The sequence below is a fragment of the Oncorhynchus mykiss genome, chromosome 17 (genome assembly GCF_013265735.2).
Source record: "Oncorhynchus mykiss isolate Arlee chromosome 17, USDA_OmykA_1.1, whole genome shotgun sequence".
Taxonomy (NCBI): Eukaryota; Metazoa; Chordata; class Actinopteri; order Salmoniformes; family Salmonidae; genus Oncorhynchus; species Oncorhynchus mykiss.
Genome location: NC_048581.1, coordinates 26,463,649 through 26,482,291, shown reverse-complemented (window position 1 = coordinate 26,482,291; position 18,643 = coordinate 26,463,649). Strand labels below are relative to the sequence as shown.

At 44.4% G+C, this 18,643-nt stretch overlaps 1 protein-coding gene across 4 annotated transcripts in view; it reads right to left on the bottom strand.

Moving 5' to 3' along the window:
• Positions 1-18,495, bottom strand: part of LOC110493556 (ubiquitin carboxyl-terminal hydrolase 43) — a 124,614-nt gene extending 106,119 nt beyond the window's left edge. For all 4 annotated transcript variants that reach the window (XR_002469161.2, XR_002469162.2, XR_002469163.2 and 1 more), the window contains exons 1-2: positions 17,408-18,495; positions 4,592-4,744 (exon numbers count right to left, since the gene is read on the bottom strand). Coding sequence is in view for 1 of the 4 variants with exons in the window: in XM_021567902.2 (XP_021423577.2) it covers positions 4,592-4,744; positions 17,408-18,043 (789 nt within the window). In the remaining 3 variants the exon portion in view is untranslated. The remainder of the gene's footprint in view (positions 1-4,591; positions 4,745-17,407) is intronic.
• Between the last annotated feature and the right edge of the window lie 148 nt (positions 18,496-18,643).

The following is an 18,643-nucleotide window of genomic DNA, read 5'->3' as shown; positions in this document are numbered from 1 at the left end:
ATCGCCGCCTCGCCGGCTGCCACAACGTCCAGAGACCAAATTTCTAAGTCTAAGCAGTTTACTTCCATCCATCTAGGCTGGTTTTTTCTTATTTTTTTCCCCTCCATCCACTCACCCTGTCAACTCTCTCCGGGCGCAGAGTGAGGAGCCAGCTATTATCGACGTTTAAAATGGATTAACGCAGAGATAATGCCTCTGTGAGTTAGCAGCGGTGTTGGGATGCTAGGCATCGTTTACCACTACCGTCCGAAGGGGTGAGATGGATAGAGAGAGAGAGAGAGAGGGTAAGATGGATCGGCTTTTAAACCACTCACTCAGGCAGGCATGCCCACTCACTGGATGGGAGGTCAAGGCCAAGGGCCAGATGTAACAATTCTAAAGGGAACGAAGTGAGTTTGTCTGATTTATTTTCATTCCGACACCAGAGAAATATTGTGCAAACTGGTTTAGATAGGCCTTTTACTATCATATTATGAGAAATACTGTTGTCAAGCCTGAGGGGTTGGACGAAGGCGACACACGCGTTATTTGAAACTGGCCCTGTAATCCCCTTCTACTACGATGGGTTCTGGTTCAAGGAGACTTGGCTTCCTTCAGCAACTGATCAAACGTCAGTTTACTGAGATGCCTCTGTTGACCGACTTCCATACGTAACCTTCCACTGGCTGAGGAAGGTGAACCGGCTCAGCTGGTCACATGGCTGGTAGTATGCTGGACCACAGGTTATAGTAGGTCCCGGTTACTGAACCAATACACATAAAGTAGGCCCCTGCTACTGAACCCATACACCAATAACAGAGAACTGATCTTAAAATGGAGGACTGCAGGTGCATTAGGTTTGAGGTTTGAGGTTTCTGCTCTGTTCTATGGGCCTTGCAGGCCAGTGTGAGTCCATGTAGATAATGCAGGAATGCATTCTTCAAACACAGACCATCCATTCTGTAAGATGCTTAAGTAAAGAAACACACGCTGCACTAATGTGTCTTTTGTAGTTTTGCAAAGGTAAAAGTGGGGTGTAACGGGGGACACGTGAAGCATTGGAGCAGAGAGGTGGATGTGTAAGGATGTTGAAACTAAGCAGTTATAGAGTTGTAAAGGAAATTTACTGTAGAGGAGGAGATACAGTGAGCTACAAAAGCGACATTTTTGCTCTGTACTCCAGCACTTTGAAATGATACAATGACGAGGAGTGCAGACTGTCAGCTTTAATTTGAGTGTATGTTCATCCATATTGGGTGAATCGTTTAGAAATTACAGCACTTTTTGTACATAGTCCACCCAATTTAGGGGACCAAAAGTATAGGGACAAATTCACTTATATGTGTATTAAAGTAGTAAAAAGTTAAGTATTTGGTCCCACATTCATTGCACGCAATGACTACATACATCAAGCTTGTGACTAGACATGTGTTGGATGCATTTGCTGTTCGTTTTGGTTGTGTTTCAGATCATTTTGTGCCCAATAGAAATGAATGGTCAATAATGTATTGTGTCATTTTGGAGTCACTTTTATTGTAAATGAGAATAGAATATGTTTCTGAACACTTCTACATTAATGTGGATGTTACCATGATAATGGATATTCCTGAATGAATCGTGAATAATGATGAGTGAGAAAGTTAGAAGCATAAATATCATACCCCCAAAAAACTGGTTAGCATGTCTTGGGGGTATTTTATTTTATTTTACCTTTATTTAACAAGGCAAGTCAGTTAAGAACAAATTCTTATTTTCAATGACGGCCTTGTTCAGGGGGTATGATATTGTGCTGTAATTTCCAGACGGTTCACCTGATATGGATGACAATACCCCTCATATGAAAGCTGATAGTCTCCACTTTAACCTCATAGTCATTGTATCGTTTAAAATCCAAAGTGCTGGAGTACAGAGCCAAAACAAAAGATGTGTCACTCTCCTAATATTTTTAGAGCTCACCGTATAAGAAAGGTACCATTCACTCAGTGAAAGAGGCAGGCAGGATCAGAATGTGTCTCCTCAGGTTTCTGTCAAGTCAGCAGATTGATCTGGGTCTTCTTTGCTCTCACTTGAAACGCCCGTTTCACAGGCTCTGACGACGGAGGTGTCATCCTGTCCTGCTCTCACTCTCTCTCAGCTCATCAATCCATACACCCATCCATCTATCAATCTGTTCTGTCCATTTGCTATCTGTGTGTACGCTGTACGCCGCAATGCCCACCATCAGTGCTCTAACACCAGTCAATGGAGAGAGAGTAGGACGGAGGAGGAGAGGAGAGTAGAGGAGACGAGGGAGGTGAGAAAGATGGAGCTACAACCAAACACAGAGAATTAATTCAATTACAGAAAATAATGGAAATGGATCACACATTCTTACATACACACAGCGTTCTCTGAAATACCTCCTTCTTTCTCGGGCCGAGGCGTCGGCAAAGCGGCTTTACGGAGCCGTGATTCAGCGAAGGCTAATGACAACCAGAGCCCTGAGCTGTTGACGTGGCATAAAGGGCCTCCTCTATAGCGTAGCCGCAGAGAAAGGCATTAGCTGTTAGGAGGCGTCGCGATGGCAGTCACTGAGAATAAGGACTTCATTGGCTAATAATAGCGGCCGGAGATGAGCAAAAGCCAAAGGGGATACGGTTGAAGCGCAACGAAGCGAGGCATCATTGTAACCATCGCACACCCTAAAGGGGCAATGTGTGTTTACATTCAAATGATATTAGAGATCACATCCACATTATAAGTCATAGTATGCCGTGCTTTCTCTGCCAATGCGGTACACCCTCCGCTGATCCCTTCCCCTCTGCAGCAGCAGACAGAGGAGAGAGGAGATGGATGGAAAGAGAGAGAATGAGAGGGGGCATCACACAGCAGGCTGCCACTTCAACCTCTCCTGCTACACACAAACAGACACACAAACACAAAGGATCGTTTCAGAGGCCCCGGTGGGTAAATAGTAATACAGCCATGAGTGACACAACACTCAGACGCCGCAGTGGCTAGACTCATCATTCCCACTGAGAAAGGGACCAGGGTCGTAAATGGAATGGGATTATAAAGTGGCCTCATCCCACACATTCCGTGTCTCTATTTCCTCAAATGCATTCATTGATTTCTGTGACCTGGCTGGGTGAATATGACAAGTACGGTGCTTTTGTACTATTCTCTTCAGGAAACGCAAGAGGAGCTGAGGAGAGGGCCCGCGGTGGGGCCTTCATTCCTTAGCCTGCGGCCTGTGCTATTGGTCGACTCTTCTAACGAGGAGGCCTGCTCATTAAGCTGATGACCCGCCTCTCATCAAGACAGTTAATAGTCAGTTATGTTGTCTATTGTTTTTGACTATGTTTGTTTATTGTAATACATATATATACACAGTACCAGTCTAACATTTGGACACACCTACTTATTTAAGGATTTTTCTTTATATTTCCTATTTTCTACATTGTAAATATACTTTCAGATTCTTCAAAATAGCCACCCTTTGCCTTGATAACAGCTTTGCACACTCTGGTATTCTCTCAACCAGCTTCACCTGTTCCCACATATGCTGAGACCTGAAAATGCTGAGCACTTGTTGGCTGCCTTTCCTTCACTCTGCGGTCCAACTCATCCCAAACCATCTCAATTGGATTGAGGTCAGGTGATTGTGGAGTCCATGTCATCTGATGCAGCACTCCATCACTCTCCTTCTTGGTCAAATAGCCCTTACACAACCTGGAGGTGTGTTGGGCCGTTGTCCTGTTGGGGAAAAAATGTCCTACTAAGCGCAAACCAGATGGGATGGCGTATCGCTGCAGAATGCTGTGGAATTCGCTTTGTTGTCATTGAGACAAGCTCTTCATAACGACTCTCTATTGTATCTCTTGAGAATAGAAATATGCATTCATGGGAACCTCAGAGCTGTTTTGCTCTACTGCACTAGGAGTAACCTGGTTAGGCTGTGAGCAAAACCAAGGCTTGCAATATGACTCAATTGAATGCGAAAAAATAGATGTTGATACATGCTAACCAAGTTCAATCTCTCAGTGTTTCTCCTATTTTCATTTAGCAAAGGTGGCCCAGTGGTGGCCCTAGCGGTAGAAATCTCTCGTCCCAACGGCCCCACCCTACATTATGCACGTGTGTGTGTGTACGTGCCCCGCTCTAAAGTAAGTTAGTCAATGAGCAAAGCAATACGTGTGTGTGCTCATGAGTGGGACCCAGGTGATATGATGACTCAAGCCTCTGCAACTCTTCCACCTGAATAAGAAGCTATTATTGGCCTCTGCAACTGTACCTCTGCTCTCACACAGCTGAGACTGACGACGCTGCTACTGTAGAATGCAGAGAGCCCTTTGCATTTTGGATTGCAGCCACAGTTGGATAACACAGTACTACCATCAGCCAAAAACCTTACCTCAGCGACCTTGTTGGCTACAGTATATCTACAATGTGTCATGAGTCAGGACCGTTCGATCACAACAGTGATCAATATTTTTCAAGATGTTTCAGTTTGGTGACAGGTGTTCTTATTTTGACAGTGTCATAGACATTGTCAACACAAGACAATGTCTATGACATTTGAATGTCTTTGGGCTTCATGACAACTTTGTGACCGTGTTTGGTCTGCTCCTACCTTTCCGTTGGCTTTGGTCTTGCTGCTGCTGTGGTTGTTGGTGGTGGTGGGGTTGGCATCCTCATGGACCCGGTCCAGGAGCCAGAGCAGGAACTCCAGGGCATCGTGCTGAGAGTTCCCTCTGAACTGAGAGCCATACTTGGACACAATACTCTGGGGACAGACAGGGAGGAGGAAATCAGATGAGGACATTACAAAAGACATAAAAACGACTTTCCAACAAACTACAGTAGAAGCTCAAAGATATTAACCTTAAGAGTTAGAGGCTGACCGGTCAACCTAACAGGGAATATCGAACACGGACAAAAAACGATGTAGATGTAATCAGCTACATGTTATCTGATAACAGAAAAAAACTGGAACAAGTTACGTCAGGGGTGCTTAAACCTTTTCACACAGGCCCCCCATTTCTACAAAATCTATGGGCTAAAAAACCTAGCTAAAAAAAAATGTTAGCTGACATGGCCTTGTGCAGTCTACTATTACAACAATCAACAGTAATTTGAAAGCCAGACTGAGTTCCTTAAAAATATATTTTTTTTAACAACGAAGACACCCCCCCTCCCCACCAGAAAAAATATTGTCATCAGATTACAGATACTCCTTGGATTACTTTTAAATTCAGAAAGGAAGTTTGTGAAAAAATACACTACACCACCAAAAGTATTTGGATACACCTTCAAATGAGTGGATTCGACTATTTCAGCTACACCCGTTGCTGACAGGTGTATAAAATCAAGCACACAGCCATGAAATCTCCATAGACAAGCATTGGCAGTAGAATGGCCTTACTGAAGAGCTCAGTGACTTTCAACGTGGCACCGTCATAGGATGCCACCTTTCCAACAAGTCAGTTTGTCAAATTTCCACCCTGCTAGAGCTGCCCCGGTCAACTGTAAGTTCTGTATTGTGAAGTGGAAAATTCTAGGAGCAACAACGGCTCAGCCGTTAAGTGGTAGGCCACACAAGCTCACAAAATGGGACCTCCGAGTGCTGAAGTGCGTAGCTTGTAAAAATTGTCTTTCCTCGGTTGCAACACTCACTACCAAGTTACAAACGGCCTCTGGAAGCAACGTCAGCACAAGAACGGTTTGTTGGGAGCTTCATGAAATGGGTTCTTATGGACAGGCAGCCGCACACAAGCCTAATATCACAATTTGCAATGCCAAGGGTTAACTAGAGTGGTGTAAAGCTCGCCGCCATTGGACTCTGGAGCAGAGCAAACGCGTTCTCTAGAGTGATGAGTCAAGCTTCTCCCTCCGGCAGTCTGACAGAGGAATCTGAGTTTGGCGGATGCCAGGAGAACGCTACCTGCCCGAATACATAGTGCCAAGTGTAAAATTTGGTGGAGGAGGAATAATGGTCTGGGGCTGTTTTTGAAGTTTTTCTTGGTTCCAGTGAAGGGAATCTTAACGCTACAGCATACAATGACATTCTAGACGATTATGTGCTTCCAACTTTGTGGCAACAGTTTGGGGAAGGCCCTTTCCTGTTTCAAAGCGAGGTCCATACAGAAATGGTTTGTAGAGATCAGTGTGGAAGAACTTACCTGGCCTGTACAGAGCCCTGACCTAAACCCCATTGAACACCTATTGGGTGAATTGAAATAACGACTGCAAGCCAGGCCTGATCGCCCAACATCAGTGCCCGACCTGACCTCACTAATGCTCTTGTGGCTGAATGGAAGCAAGTCCCCGCAGCAATGTTCCAACATCTAGTGGAAAGCCTATCCAGAAGAACAGAGGCTGTTATTTATAGCAGCAAAGAGGGGACCGACTCCATATTAATGCCCATGATTTTGGAATGAGAAGTTAGGTGTGCAGGCGTCCACATAGTTTTGGTCATGTAGTATATATTAAGAAACCTTTCTGTTTTCTCAATGACATTATATTTTGCATTGAAAATATGGAAAGTTAGTTTGTTCTACCTGAGCGAGTCTGACCAAAGTCAGAGACCACAAGTCTACGATGACACACCAAATGTGTTTGATTGATAATTGTTTGTCTTGTTCTAATGCCTCTTAAGGGTAAAGTAATCAGATTACGTTACCGAGTTTGGGCAATCCAAAAGTTACCTTACTGATTACAATTTTGGATAAGTAACTAGTAACTAACATTTAGAAAGTAATCTACCCAACCCTGACTCTCCTTGAGACAGTGACAGGTGTAGCTAACAACAACACCATCAGGACATCCAGGTGGCTCTTTCCATTCCCACCCCCCCCCCCACTCTCTCCATTCCTCCCTTCACCCTCTGAGTAACAGAGCCCGATCCCAGACGCTCCTCCACCCTTCATAAAAAATTGCTGCATCACACCGCCAGTGTTCTAAATATAAACATGGGACAGGATGGGAGGCCCCCTACCTCCCTACTACCTGAGATGGACCACTGATGAGCTTAATCATTATGAAAGGGGCCCTCCGAGGGAGAGGCGAAAGGGGCATGTTGACTGTGGCTGTATCTGAAATGGCATCCTATTCCCTATGTAGTGCAATACTTTTGACCAGGGTTCTGGTCAAAAGTAGTGCACTATATAGGGAATAGGGTCCATTTAAGACACTGCCTTTCCCCCCCTCACTAATCCTAGTTACTCTCTCTGCCTATCAAAGGACAGTGCAGTTATGTTACGTTATGTTGCTACCCCAGAAAGGGTAAGAGGGAAAGGGGGAAACAGAGTCAGGGGTGGCGGAGAGAGTGGTGGGGACAGCAACCGATGTGTCCAAGGTTATCGTGGGCCCGTTGTGTCTGGGAAGCAGAAACCTGATGACGTCACAGAGCTGTGATGGCTTCATTAGGACAGGGAGTTGAGAGAAGGAGCGCTTGGAGAGAGGGGTTATGGTCTGCTGTGTGCACACATTTTGTAATGTTGACGTCCAGAGGTGATCCTGCTACAATGGCATGTTAATGGGTCTGCACAGCAGCACTGTTGCTAGGAAAGTAAGGACCCCATCCCATCCTTCAACAACAGATTGCACTTCTTGTTCAAAGGATTTACCCTTGATATCTGCATAGACATATCAACACAGTCTTTACTTTTCACACCCACCCTATGCCTGAGAGGAGATAGAGGCGTAATCCCACCAAAGTAGTACGAATAACATTCTCATTTTGAGGCCTGTTTGAGTAAGTCTGTATCAGCCTCCATTTATTGTCATCCTCATAACCAACCAAATCACAGACAGACAGCTCAGACACCTGACACTAACATTTAATGACTGGCCATGAAGGTGCCAAAACAAACATGATATACTGTGTTTCTGTCCCCACGGGGAGCATGGGAATAATAATCCAGGCTATTTGGTAAACACTGAAGGGATATGAGAGAACCTGGGTGTAAAATTAATCGGATAGCCAAAGATTGCTATGTCAAGAAGTAGAAATGTAAAATGTGTTTTACACAGTTTGTTGGATTGAATGATTTATGACTTTGTGTGTGTGTGTGTCACTGTGTGACAGCTGAAGATGCCAGACCATATTTGCTCCCCTCTTTAAAAGCTGTTTGTACTCCTCAGCTGTCTTTAGGGTACTGCTGGTCTCCATGGTGAAGATGCACCTTATTCCATAACCGCAGTAAACATAGGCAGACTGTACGGTCCTACAGTGCACTCTCTTTCTGTCATGTCATGGTGCCTTGCAAGTTACTTCTTACTAGAGAGGTGAGGCAAACATTTGCTGGAGGGTAAGAGACAGATAGAAACGATTGCAAACACTCATAATACAGTTGAGGGTGACCTAACCTAGCCTCTTAAATAAACACAGGTACACCATTAACCTACACAGTCTCCAGGGGCAGTTTACAACGTTGTCCTCTCTCACCCTCTCATGTCTTAGGAGAGGTTGAGACCCCCACACTCAGGCAATAACATCACACACACCACCACACCACAGACACACACAGACACCACGCCTGCCCTGGCATCCAAGACAGTGAGCTGGAGAGTGTTTGACTTTTCCTTCTTTAGCGTTGGTCTCACAAGTACCCCACATCACCTTCAAATCAAATCAAATGTATTTGTCACATACACATGGTTAGCAGATGTTAATGAGAGTGTAGCGAAATGCTTGTGCAAATGCTTGTCCGACAATGCAGTAATAACCAACGAGTAATCAAACCTAACAATTCCAAAACTGCTACCTTATACACACAAGTGTAAAGGGATAAAGAATATGTACATAAAGATATATGAATGAGTGATGGTACAGAACGGCATAGGCAAGATGCAGTAGATGGTATTGGGTACAGTATATACATATGAGATGAGTAATGTAGGGTATGTAAACAAAGTGGCATAGTTTAAAGTGGCTAGTGATACATGTATTACATAAAGATGCAGTAGATGATATAGAGTACAGTATATACATATGAGATGAGTAATGTAGGGTATGTAAACATTATATTAAGTAGCATTGTTTAAAGTGGCTAGTGATATATTTTACATCAATTTCCATCAATTCCCATTATTAAAGTGGCTGGAGTTGAGTCAGTGTGTCAAGCAGCCACTCAATGTTAGAGGTGGCTGTTTAACAGTCTGATGGCCTAGAGATAAATGCTGTTTTTCAGTCTCTCGGTCCCTGCTTTGATGCACCTGTACTGACCTCGCCTTCTGGATGATAGCGGGGTGAACAGGCAGTGGCTCGGGTGGTTGTTGTCCTTGATGATCTTTATGGCCTTCCTGTGACATGGGTGGTGTAGGTGTCCTGGGGGGCAGGTAGTTTGCCCCCGGTGATGCATTGTGCAGACCTCACTACCCTCTGGAGAGCCTTACGGTTGTGGGCGGAGCAGTTGCCGTACCAGGCGGTGATACAGCCCGACAGGATTCTCTCAATTGTGCATCTGTAGAAGTTTGTGAATGCTTTTGGTGACTTCTTCAGCCTCCTGAGGTTGAAGAGGCACTGCTGCGCCTTCTTCACAACGCTGTCTGTGTGGGTGGACCAATTCAGTTTGTCCGTGATGTGTACGCCGAGGAACTTAAAACTTACTACTCTCTTCACTACTGTCCCATCAATGTGGATAGGGGGGTGCTCCCTCTGCTGTTTCCTGAAGTCCACAATCATATCCTTTGTTTTGTTGACGTTGAATGTGAGGTTATTTTCCTGACACCACACTCCGAGGGCCCTCACCTCCTCCCTGTAGGCCGTCTCGTCGTTGTTGGTAATCAAGCCTACCACTGTAGTGTCATCTGCAAACTTGATGATTGAGTTGGACGGGTGCATGGCCACGCAGTCGTGGGTGAACAGGGAGTACATGAGAGGGCTCAGAACGCACCCTTGTGGGGCCCCAGTGTTGAGGATCAGCGGGGTGGAGATGTTGTTACCTACCCTCAGCACCTGGGGGCGGCCCGTCAGGAAGTCCAGTACCCAGTTGCACAGGACGGGGTCGAGACCCAGGGTCTCGAGCTTCATGACGAGTTTGGAGGGTACTATGGTGTTAAATGCTGAGCTGTAGTCGGTGAACAGCATTCTCACATAGGTATTCCTCTTGTCCAGATGGGTTAGGGCAGTGTGCAGTGTGGTTGAGATTGCATTGTCTGTGGACCTATTTGGGCGGTAAGCAAATTGGAGTGGGTCTAGGGTGTCAGGTAGGGTGGAGATGATATGGTCCTTGACCATATCTCAAAGCACTTCATAATGACGGAAGTGAGTGCTATGGGGCGGTAGTCGTTTAGCTCAGTTACCTTAGCTTTCTTGAGAACAGGGACAATGGTGGCCTTCTTGAAGCATGTGGGTACAGCAGACTGGGATAAGGATTGATTGAATATGTCCGTAAACACACCAGCCTGCTGGTCTGCGCATGCTCTGAGGACACGGCTGGGGATGCCGTCTGGGCCTGCAGCCTTGCGAGGGTTAACACGTTTAAATGTTTTACTCACGTTGGCTGCAGTGAAGGAGAGTCCGCAGGTTTTCTTTGCGGGCCGTGTAAGTGGCACTGTACTGTCTTCAAAGCGGGCAAAAAAGTTATTTAGTCTGCCTGGGAGCAAGACATCCTGGTCCGAGACGGGGCTGGTTTTCTTTTTGTAATCCTTGATTGACTGTAGACCCTGCCACATACCTCTTGTGTCTGAGCTGTTGAATTGTGACTCTACTTTGTCTCTATACTGACGCTTAGCTTGTTTGATTGCCTTGCGGAGGGAATAGCTACACTGTTTGTATTCGGTCATGTTTTCGGTCACCTTTCCCCTGGTTATAAGCAGTGGTTCGCGCTTTCAGTTTCATGTGAATGCTGCCATCAATCCACGGTTTCTGGTTTGGGAATGTTTTAATCGTTGCTATGGGAACGACATTGTCAATGCACGTTCTAATGTAAACAGCGAGGTATAAGGAGAGCTCCGTCAGGACTAGTGCCATACATTAACAAAATGACTCCTCTCCTTCAAAAACACATTTACAGGGTCACCCCAGCCTGGCCTGTCAAATGGACATTGTTAGATTACACAATGACAGTCTGGGAGGGAGAACCATGAGGAATTAGGACATTACATAAGATTTAGAGGTTGTGATGTTGACACACACACACACACACACACACACACGCAAGAGCAGATGTTGCTGCCTGGTGGGAATGAGCCTGGATGCTATCCATCACCATCATTACTGGCACCTCCATTCCTTGTTACATATTTCTGCAGCAGCAGCCTGGTGTTGCTGGTTGGCGATCCTCTCCTCCGCTGATCAGGCAGACACTGATGGGTCATCACTTAATTCCTCTCCTGCCCTGCCTCTCCTTCCATTCCCTCCACTCAATAAAGCCTCTCCCTTCTGCTCCCTTTTTTCCCCCATACTCTACCTCCCTCGTTCCCTCTCTCATTTTCTCCATTTTTTCCACTCATCAATCTCAGCTGAGCCCCAGACGACGCAGCCTCCCCCCGCTTCTCCCCTGGAGGGCGACCGCTGGTCGGTTGGGAGAGAAACACAAACCTCGGCCCACCGCAGTCCCGGCCACCAAGCAAATGCCCTTGTCTGTCTCCTGGCTCCCCACGCTTGACGCCCCTGTCTGAGTTTTTTGGCCCAAAACTCATCCAACTCTTTGATCCTGATTAATCTGAGTAATACTGTATCTGAATTCACCACAAAATATATATATGATGGCAGAAGACGTACTAGTTTGGATGCTAGACTTCATGTCCATGTATTCACCTCCAAAAGAATGAAAACCACTATATATTATGGCAAGACAACATAAGATTTTGGATGCAAGGCTCTCCAAGATTTCATTTCCCAAAGAGTTTCGGTAACATAACATGAAATCCTCTTCCTGATATGCTGCCAGTGTGACGGCTGCCAGTGTGCCTCGTCTCCGCGACAACGTCCCTAATGTGGGATTTACTACCATCAAGAATAGAGAAGGAAAGAAAGGATGAATTGCGATTGGCCATAATCATCTCTGAGTGGTTTACAGCCTGGGAAAGGCTTTCTGTTAACGCTATTGTAATGGAGAAGTTTAAACTCCTATAGCTGCATCCCAAATGGTACCGTACTTCCTATAAAATGCACTACTTTTGAGCAGGGCCCATAGGGCTCTGGTAAAAAAACAGCGCACTTTGTAGGTAATAGGGTGCCATTTGGGACGCAACCTCCACGACTTATATTGGAGGCAGTAAATATGCATTTGTGTGGGAAGAACGAGGGTCTGCGGTTTTACTGTATCCTAAAGGCACAATCACTAGTACATATTTGGGGTGGCCAAACGGCAGCCCTACCACGTAGTTTGCAATAAATCTGAACAATGGAGCAAAATAACCTTATAATTTGGGATATGGTGGGGTAAGACAGTTGTACCAAGCTCATGAGGGGTGGCAGGTAGCCTAGTGGTTAGAGCGTTGGACTAGTAATCGAAAGGTTGCAAGATTGAATCCCTGAGCTGACCAGGTAAAAATCTGTTGTTCTGCCCTGAACAAGGCAGTTAACCTACTGTTCATTAAGAATTTGTCCTTAACTGACTTGCCTAAAGATAAAATGAGGCATTTGTGTTGTATTCTTCAATAATCAATGGGTGTTCTGTATATCATTAATTAAAATGACCACTGAACTGCTGTAAATATTGCAGATTGCTCCTTTAATGGTTTCTGTACCATCACCTTCACTAAGATAAAGTGGGGAGATTGGGTGGTCTTATAGCCTAGTGTAGTTGAAATTGATTTACCCCCCCTGTTGAACCTAGACCATTAATCATGGTGGTGAATACATCCTGCGGAAATGTGTGAGTACCATAGGTCTTGAAAGAAAGCAGAGAGAGGAAAACACAAACACTGAATCTCTGCCTGTGCACCAAAACAACCAACATGACACCCACTCACACCCACCACCGCCTACACAGGAGTCATGGAGAAACGTGATACAACCACCACCTCCAGACTCAGCAAGGATAGTGAGGGGAGGGAAAAGCTTGCAGAGCCAACTTTTATCCTCACTCAGTCACTGTTGAACTTGTTTACCAGGCCAATGCCTTTGACTAGTGCTCTTTAAAAGCACACGGACATTGACAAAAACAATTAGCTGTCAAAGAACCACTGTGTAGAATCCTTCCGCATCACAAACTAGTACCATTCCTACGTGGGACAGGAGTAAATGGATAGGTGGGTGTTCTCCTGTCTTTCACCAACACGATTTCTTGTGTGTTTTGGAGCTCACTGCTGCACTCTCCATACGCACCAGTGGAGCTTGCTCAGTAGGGGGTCTCCACCTTTCCCAGGCTAAATTCACTTGGCTGCACTGCTACAGCAATAAACATCCTCATCTCATTCAAAGAAGACCAACAGATAGAAATCGGTGTATTGTTCAAGTCAAAGCCATCCTTATAACTGCAGTGAGAGGAGGGAATGAATGAGAATGAATGAATGGGAATATCTATACCCAAGTGCAGTTGATTATTCAATAGATCTGAGTACTACATTTCGAGAGACTGCACACAAAACTTAACGTATAAACTTCAAAAAGTATCTCACATTGCCCTGCCTGTTCTGAAGCGTATGAAATCCTTCACCTCATGGCCCTCTATCTTTGCATCGCAGTTCGATTTCCACAAATTACTGCTAGAATCATAATTAGCTGAGAGCCTATAATGAGCCGAACCAAATCAAAATGTTCTAATTCAGAATTCTGGTACCATCTATATTTGCAGCATAGGTCCAACGGTTCCAGTAAATGAGAGTGAGTGATGTCATTCACCCAGGCCCAGGGTTATTAGCTTTGGGCACTGTGCCCCTGGATGACCAGCCACAGGTGTCCCTGTGGGGCCAGACCATAAACATACATATTCATACATCATCAGGCCAGACAGACACCTGCGCTGACTCAGCCGCCTGGGACTCTGGCCTGCTTTCCTGGCAGTCCCTGACCACTGTGTTGACTTGGTCTGGCTCACTCTCATCAGCATTCCGTAAACTCAGTGCACCATCCATGCATGTGAAGTACCGCTCCCTTCCTCCCAGTAAGAACATCCAGGGAATGCAGACAAGCCACCTCATCTGGGTTTGTGGCAGGTGGGAGCCACAGGGCACACACACAGCATGCGTATTAGTTAGCAAATGTGCCCTGATGTGTGGTCAATGGTCATTAGGCAATAGGCATTGACACATGGTTTGGACCATGTTTGTGTTGGGGGAAAAGAAAAAGAGAACCCGAATTTCGATATTAATCCAAACATATGGGAGTTTTGACAATGTCTGTAATGCTAGTACATGTCTCACCTGTTTTGACCATTGCCACAGGCACCTCCCCTGAAATGCTACCTGTCTGCTTACACAGAAATAGGACGTGAGAACTGTTGAGTCGGTTCTGACTAGAGGGAGTACAGATACGACCGGAAATGACTTTTTCGTAGCAGGTTAAGAGATTTTATGCAGCGGGTTAATTAAGATAATTAACGTGGCAGGTTAGGAGACTTACTGTGGGTTAAGGTTAGGAAACGGGTTAGGCGTAGGGTTAGCTTAAATGCTTCCGGCCTTAGCTGTACTCCCTCCGGTCACAACCCACTAGGCACACCACGTCATTTCAGTGTGGAAATGTGGGTAATATTTGGTTGAGAGGTTGATCAATAAGATTTCAACCTTTATTCACTCACTCATAAAGACAGCCAGAAGTTAGTTGAATTCCCAATGTGTTATCATTATGCTTTCAACCATCTAAAAGCACAACTAAATTCCATAGGAAAATCAATGTCTGATTTTTGGTTTAGTTGTCATTTATGTGTGTTATCGCTGTGCTTTCAACCATTTAAAAGCACAACAAAGTTCAAATGGCGAATACCACCTCAGATCATTTGTATTTATACAACAACTTAATGTGTTATTACTGTGCTTCATCTAAAAGCACAACCAAATGATCTGGATTGCAGTTGAGATTACATTAAAAATGCATAGTGCAAGTGATCAAAGCTGTTTGATATTCTGCACAGATTATTATAGCACTTGTGAAGATCTCCACAGACCTGCGACCTCTGCATGCCATCTTAAAACATGCACACTTTCTATGATTACATAAGAAGAAATGTTTTGTTACCGTAGGCTAACCTCAAAATGTCACCATTGACGTGTTACTCATTTTAAGGTTGAATAAATGTTGTTATTAGTTTGTAAGAGCCTTGACTTTAGGCGTTTTACTGTATAACAAAAGTAATACTGAATTGTGTTTGGTTGACAACACAACCAAATATAAAAATTAAGGATATCTAATGCTTGGATAGTTTCATCTGAGCCACTGGCTTAATTCTATTCTTTAAACTTTATTTTGGGTTTAGTTGGAGAACCTATCATTAGTTAACTTGTCGACAAGTTAATAGGCTATTTACTGTTTTGCAAAAGTGATGTTGAATTGTGTTTGGTTGTCACTGACTTAACCCGGCTTTAATTCTAGTTTGTCTATAAATTAATCATTGATATGTTGGTTTCGTATCTCCATCTCAACCAAGAACCAAAGTTAAAGAATAGGACTAAATCAAACTATATTTAAAGTGCATTTAAAGTTTGATTCGATTATATTTAGTCCTATTCTTTAACTTCGATTTTTGGTTGAGATGGAGACGTGAATCCAACATATAAATGATTAATTAGTAGACAAACTGTAATTAAAGCCAGACTAAGTCAGTGGCACAGATGGAACTATCCAAGCAGAAGACACATCTCCATCAAATGTTGATATTTGGTTGCGTTGCCAACCACACTATTCAATATCCAGTTTGTCTATAAATTAATAATTGATATGTTTTATTCACGTCTCCATCTCAACCAAAGATGTAAGTTAAAGAATAAGACTAAATCTAATCTAACTTTAAATGCACTTTAAATAAAGTTTGATTTAATCCTATTCTTTAACTTTGATTTTTGGTTGAGATAGAAGTGAATCCAACATATTTATGATAACTTGAAGATTAAATTTGAAATCAACCAAATCTATATATTATCTATTTTTAGTTGAACCCTGGGTTGCATTGAAACAATAGCTGTTGATAACTTTGCAAATGCTATATAGGCCTAAATAGTATCATTGATGATGCAGTCAGTATATGACTTATGAGGTATGGTTACATATAATTTACTTTGATAAACCTACCCTTTGGAATGACTTTGATAGCAACAGCGAATAAATTTAGTTATTAGGAGATCTCTCAATAATCATTCCCACAATAGGTAGTAGTCAGTGACTACTGCCACTGACTACAGTGGTAGTAGTCAGTGACAAATATCAAAGCTAGGCTTGGTTAAAACCCTGGATGGGAGACCAAATGAATGGCTGTAGATAAATCAACTCGCCAGCCTATTGTATTTAGCTGATTGTGGATATAACATTGAAGATCTGACATTGTTACAAATTCAACATATTTTAGCACATGTTGAAAGTTGGTTACAATGATAGTGTAACGGATGTGAAACGCTAGCTTAGTTAGCGGTGGTGCGCGCTAAATAGCGTTTCAATCGGTGACGTCACTTGCTCTGAGACCTTTAAGTAGTAGTTCCCCTTGCCCTGCAAGGGCCGTGGCTTTTGTGGAGCTATGGGTAACGATGCTTCGTGGGTGACTGTTGTTGGTGTGTGCAGAAGGTTCCTGGTTTGTGCCCGGGTATGGGCGAGGGGACGGTTTAAAGTTATACTGCGGTGGTGCGCGCTAATGCTGTTGACCCGGATCACTGGTTGCTGCGGAAAAGGAGGAGGTCAAAAGGGGGGTGATTGTAATGGATGTGAAACGTTAGCGGTGGTGCTCGCTAAATAGCGTTTCAATCGGTGACGTCACTTGCTCTGAGACCTTGAAGTAGTGGTTCCCCGCGGCTTTTGTGGAGCGGTGCGGTGGGTGACTGGTTCGCGCCCGGGTATGGGCGAGGGGACGGTTACAATGACATAATCCTGTGGTTGAAATATCACCCCAATTTCACCCTCAAAACAACATTGATTACTTTTTTCAAATCCAATGTATTTTCCACGTAGATTCCACGTCACAATACGTTGACAAATTAGGTTGAAGAAACGTTGATTCAACCAGCTTGTGCCCAGTGGAAACCTGTTGAGTCTGACATGTTGATATAGCCGCCCACACATAGGCCTACTGTTATTACTATGACAAACCCTCGTGTAAAAGGAGCGATGTGTTCTCTTTAGTTAAATATTATTAATTCGCAAATGCCAATCCTATTAGAATTAAATGCTGCGCAGGAAACTGTAGAGGTGAGCACGCGATTGCTCCGAGCTTTGAACATTTCTCGTGATCAGAGTCGCACTGAAGCAATAAATAAGTCTATAGGTGAACAAGAGCGGTAACTGTTATGGGAAATAACCAATTAAACCTCAAACATGAGCTACGTTTGAAGTGTTTCTACACAAGCCACTCACCTTGAATTCCACGGACAGTTGAGGTGTATATTCAAGGGTCCAAAGCGCCCGCACCAAGGATGCCAACTGTGTGGTCACCTCACCCCTGGCAAGTTGCGCGTCCTCGTTTTTTACAATTCCGTTTACTCTCCCCTGACACAAATCAGACTTGTATTGTTCCAAACCAAGGTACTCGGCCAGCAGGTCAGTATTACTGAGGCACTGAACCACCGCATTCATGAAACAAGTGTTTCCATGATTCTTCAACCCAAGGACTCCTGGAGTTTTGTCGCCATAGCACCACGACAGCCTGTCTTTTATAGATCCATGGGAAGACAAAGTTGAGGCGCTCTTCTTCACCTTAATCTCCCTCGAGACCCGAAGTTCATCTTTATTAAAATTCCCTGAGTTGGCACTCAACGTGCACGCGGCGCTGTCTCTGAACCCGCCATCATCATCCTCACCGTCAGGTGGCTCGACGTCGCCAAAGTGTGCCAAAGTTCCCAAAGTTTTCAGTATCCTGCTCATAAAATTTCCAACGGACTTCAACGATTTCCTCCTGAAAAGCTTCCCGGCTTTGTATTTCTTCTCTTTGCGTTTTGTAGATTTGGTTTTCATTGACTGTTTCCTCGTCTTACTCTCCTTGTGGTTATCCATGGTGGTTGGTTATTTACCAGGTAACAAGAAGTGAAAACGAAACAACTACTGAAGCAATAGACTCCTACCTGTCTGCCCTTACACCTCCTCCTCTCGAAACCACTCCGGTCTCCGCTAATAGACAATACGGTGGTTTAGGCACATGACTAAACAATGTCCCTCAGACATTCCGGTAATTACCGCCAGGTCTCGGCGCGCCCTTGTCATACTGTTTCGCTGGTAAAATGGTGAAGCAGCTGGCACCTGTAACCAGTAACCACCACGTAGGTGAGTTGTCTTCAACTCCATGATCCTCGGCTCAATACTTCCTCGTCGTTGACACGGTGCTCGAGCACAAACAGCTGGCGGTCTTTAACTCTCTCCCTCCAGCAGCGCTCGGAATGGTTTTCTGTTTGGTGGATAGTGCGCGTTATTCCCGCCCTCCTACAATTTTACCCTATATCAAATCAAATCACATTTTATTGGTCACATACAAGTGTTTAGCAGATGTTATTGCGGGCGTAGCGAAATGCGTGTGCTTCTAGTTCCGACAGTGCGGCAATATCTAACAAGTAATATCTAAGAATTTAACAACATATACCCAATACACACATATCTAAG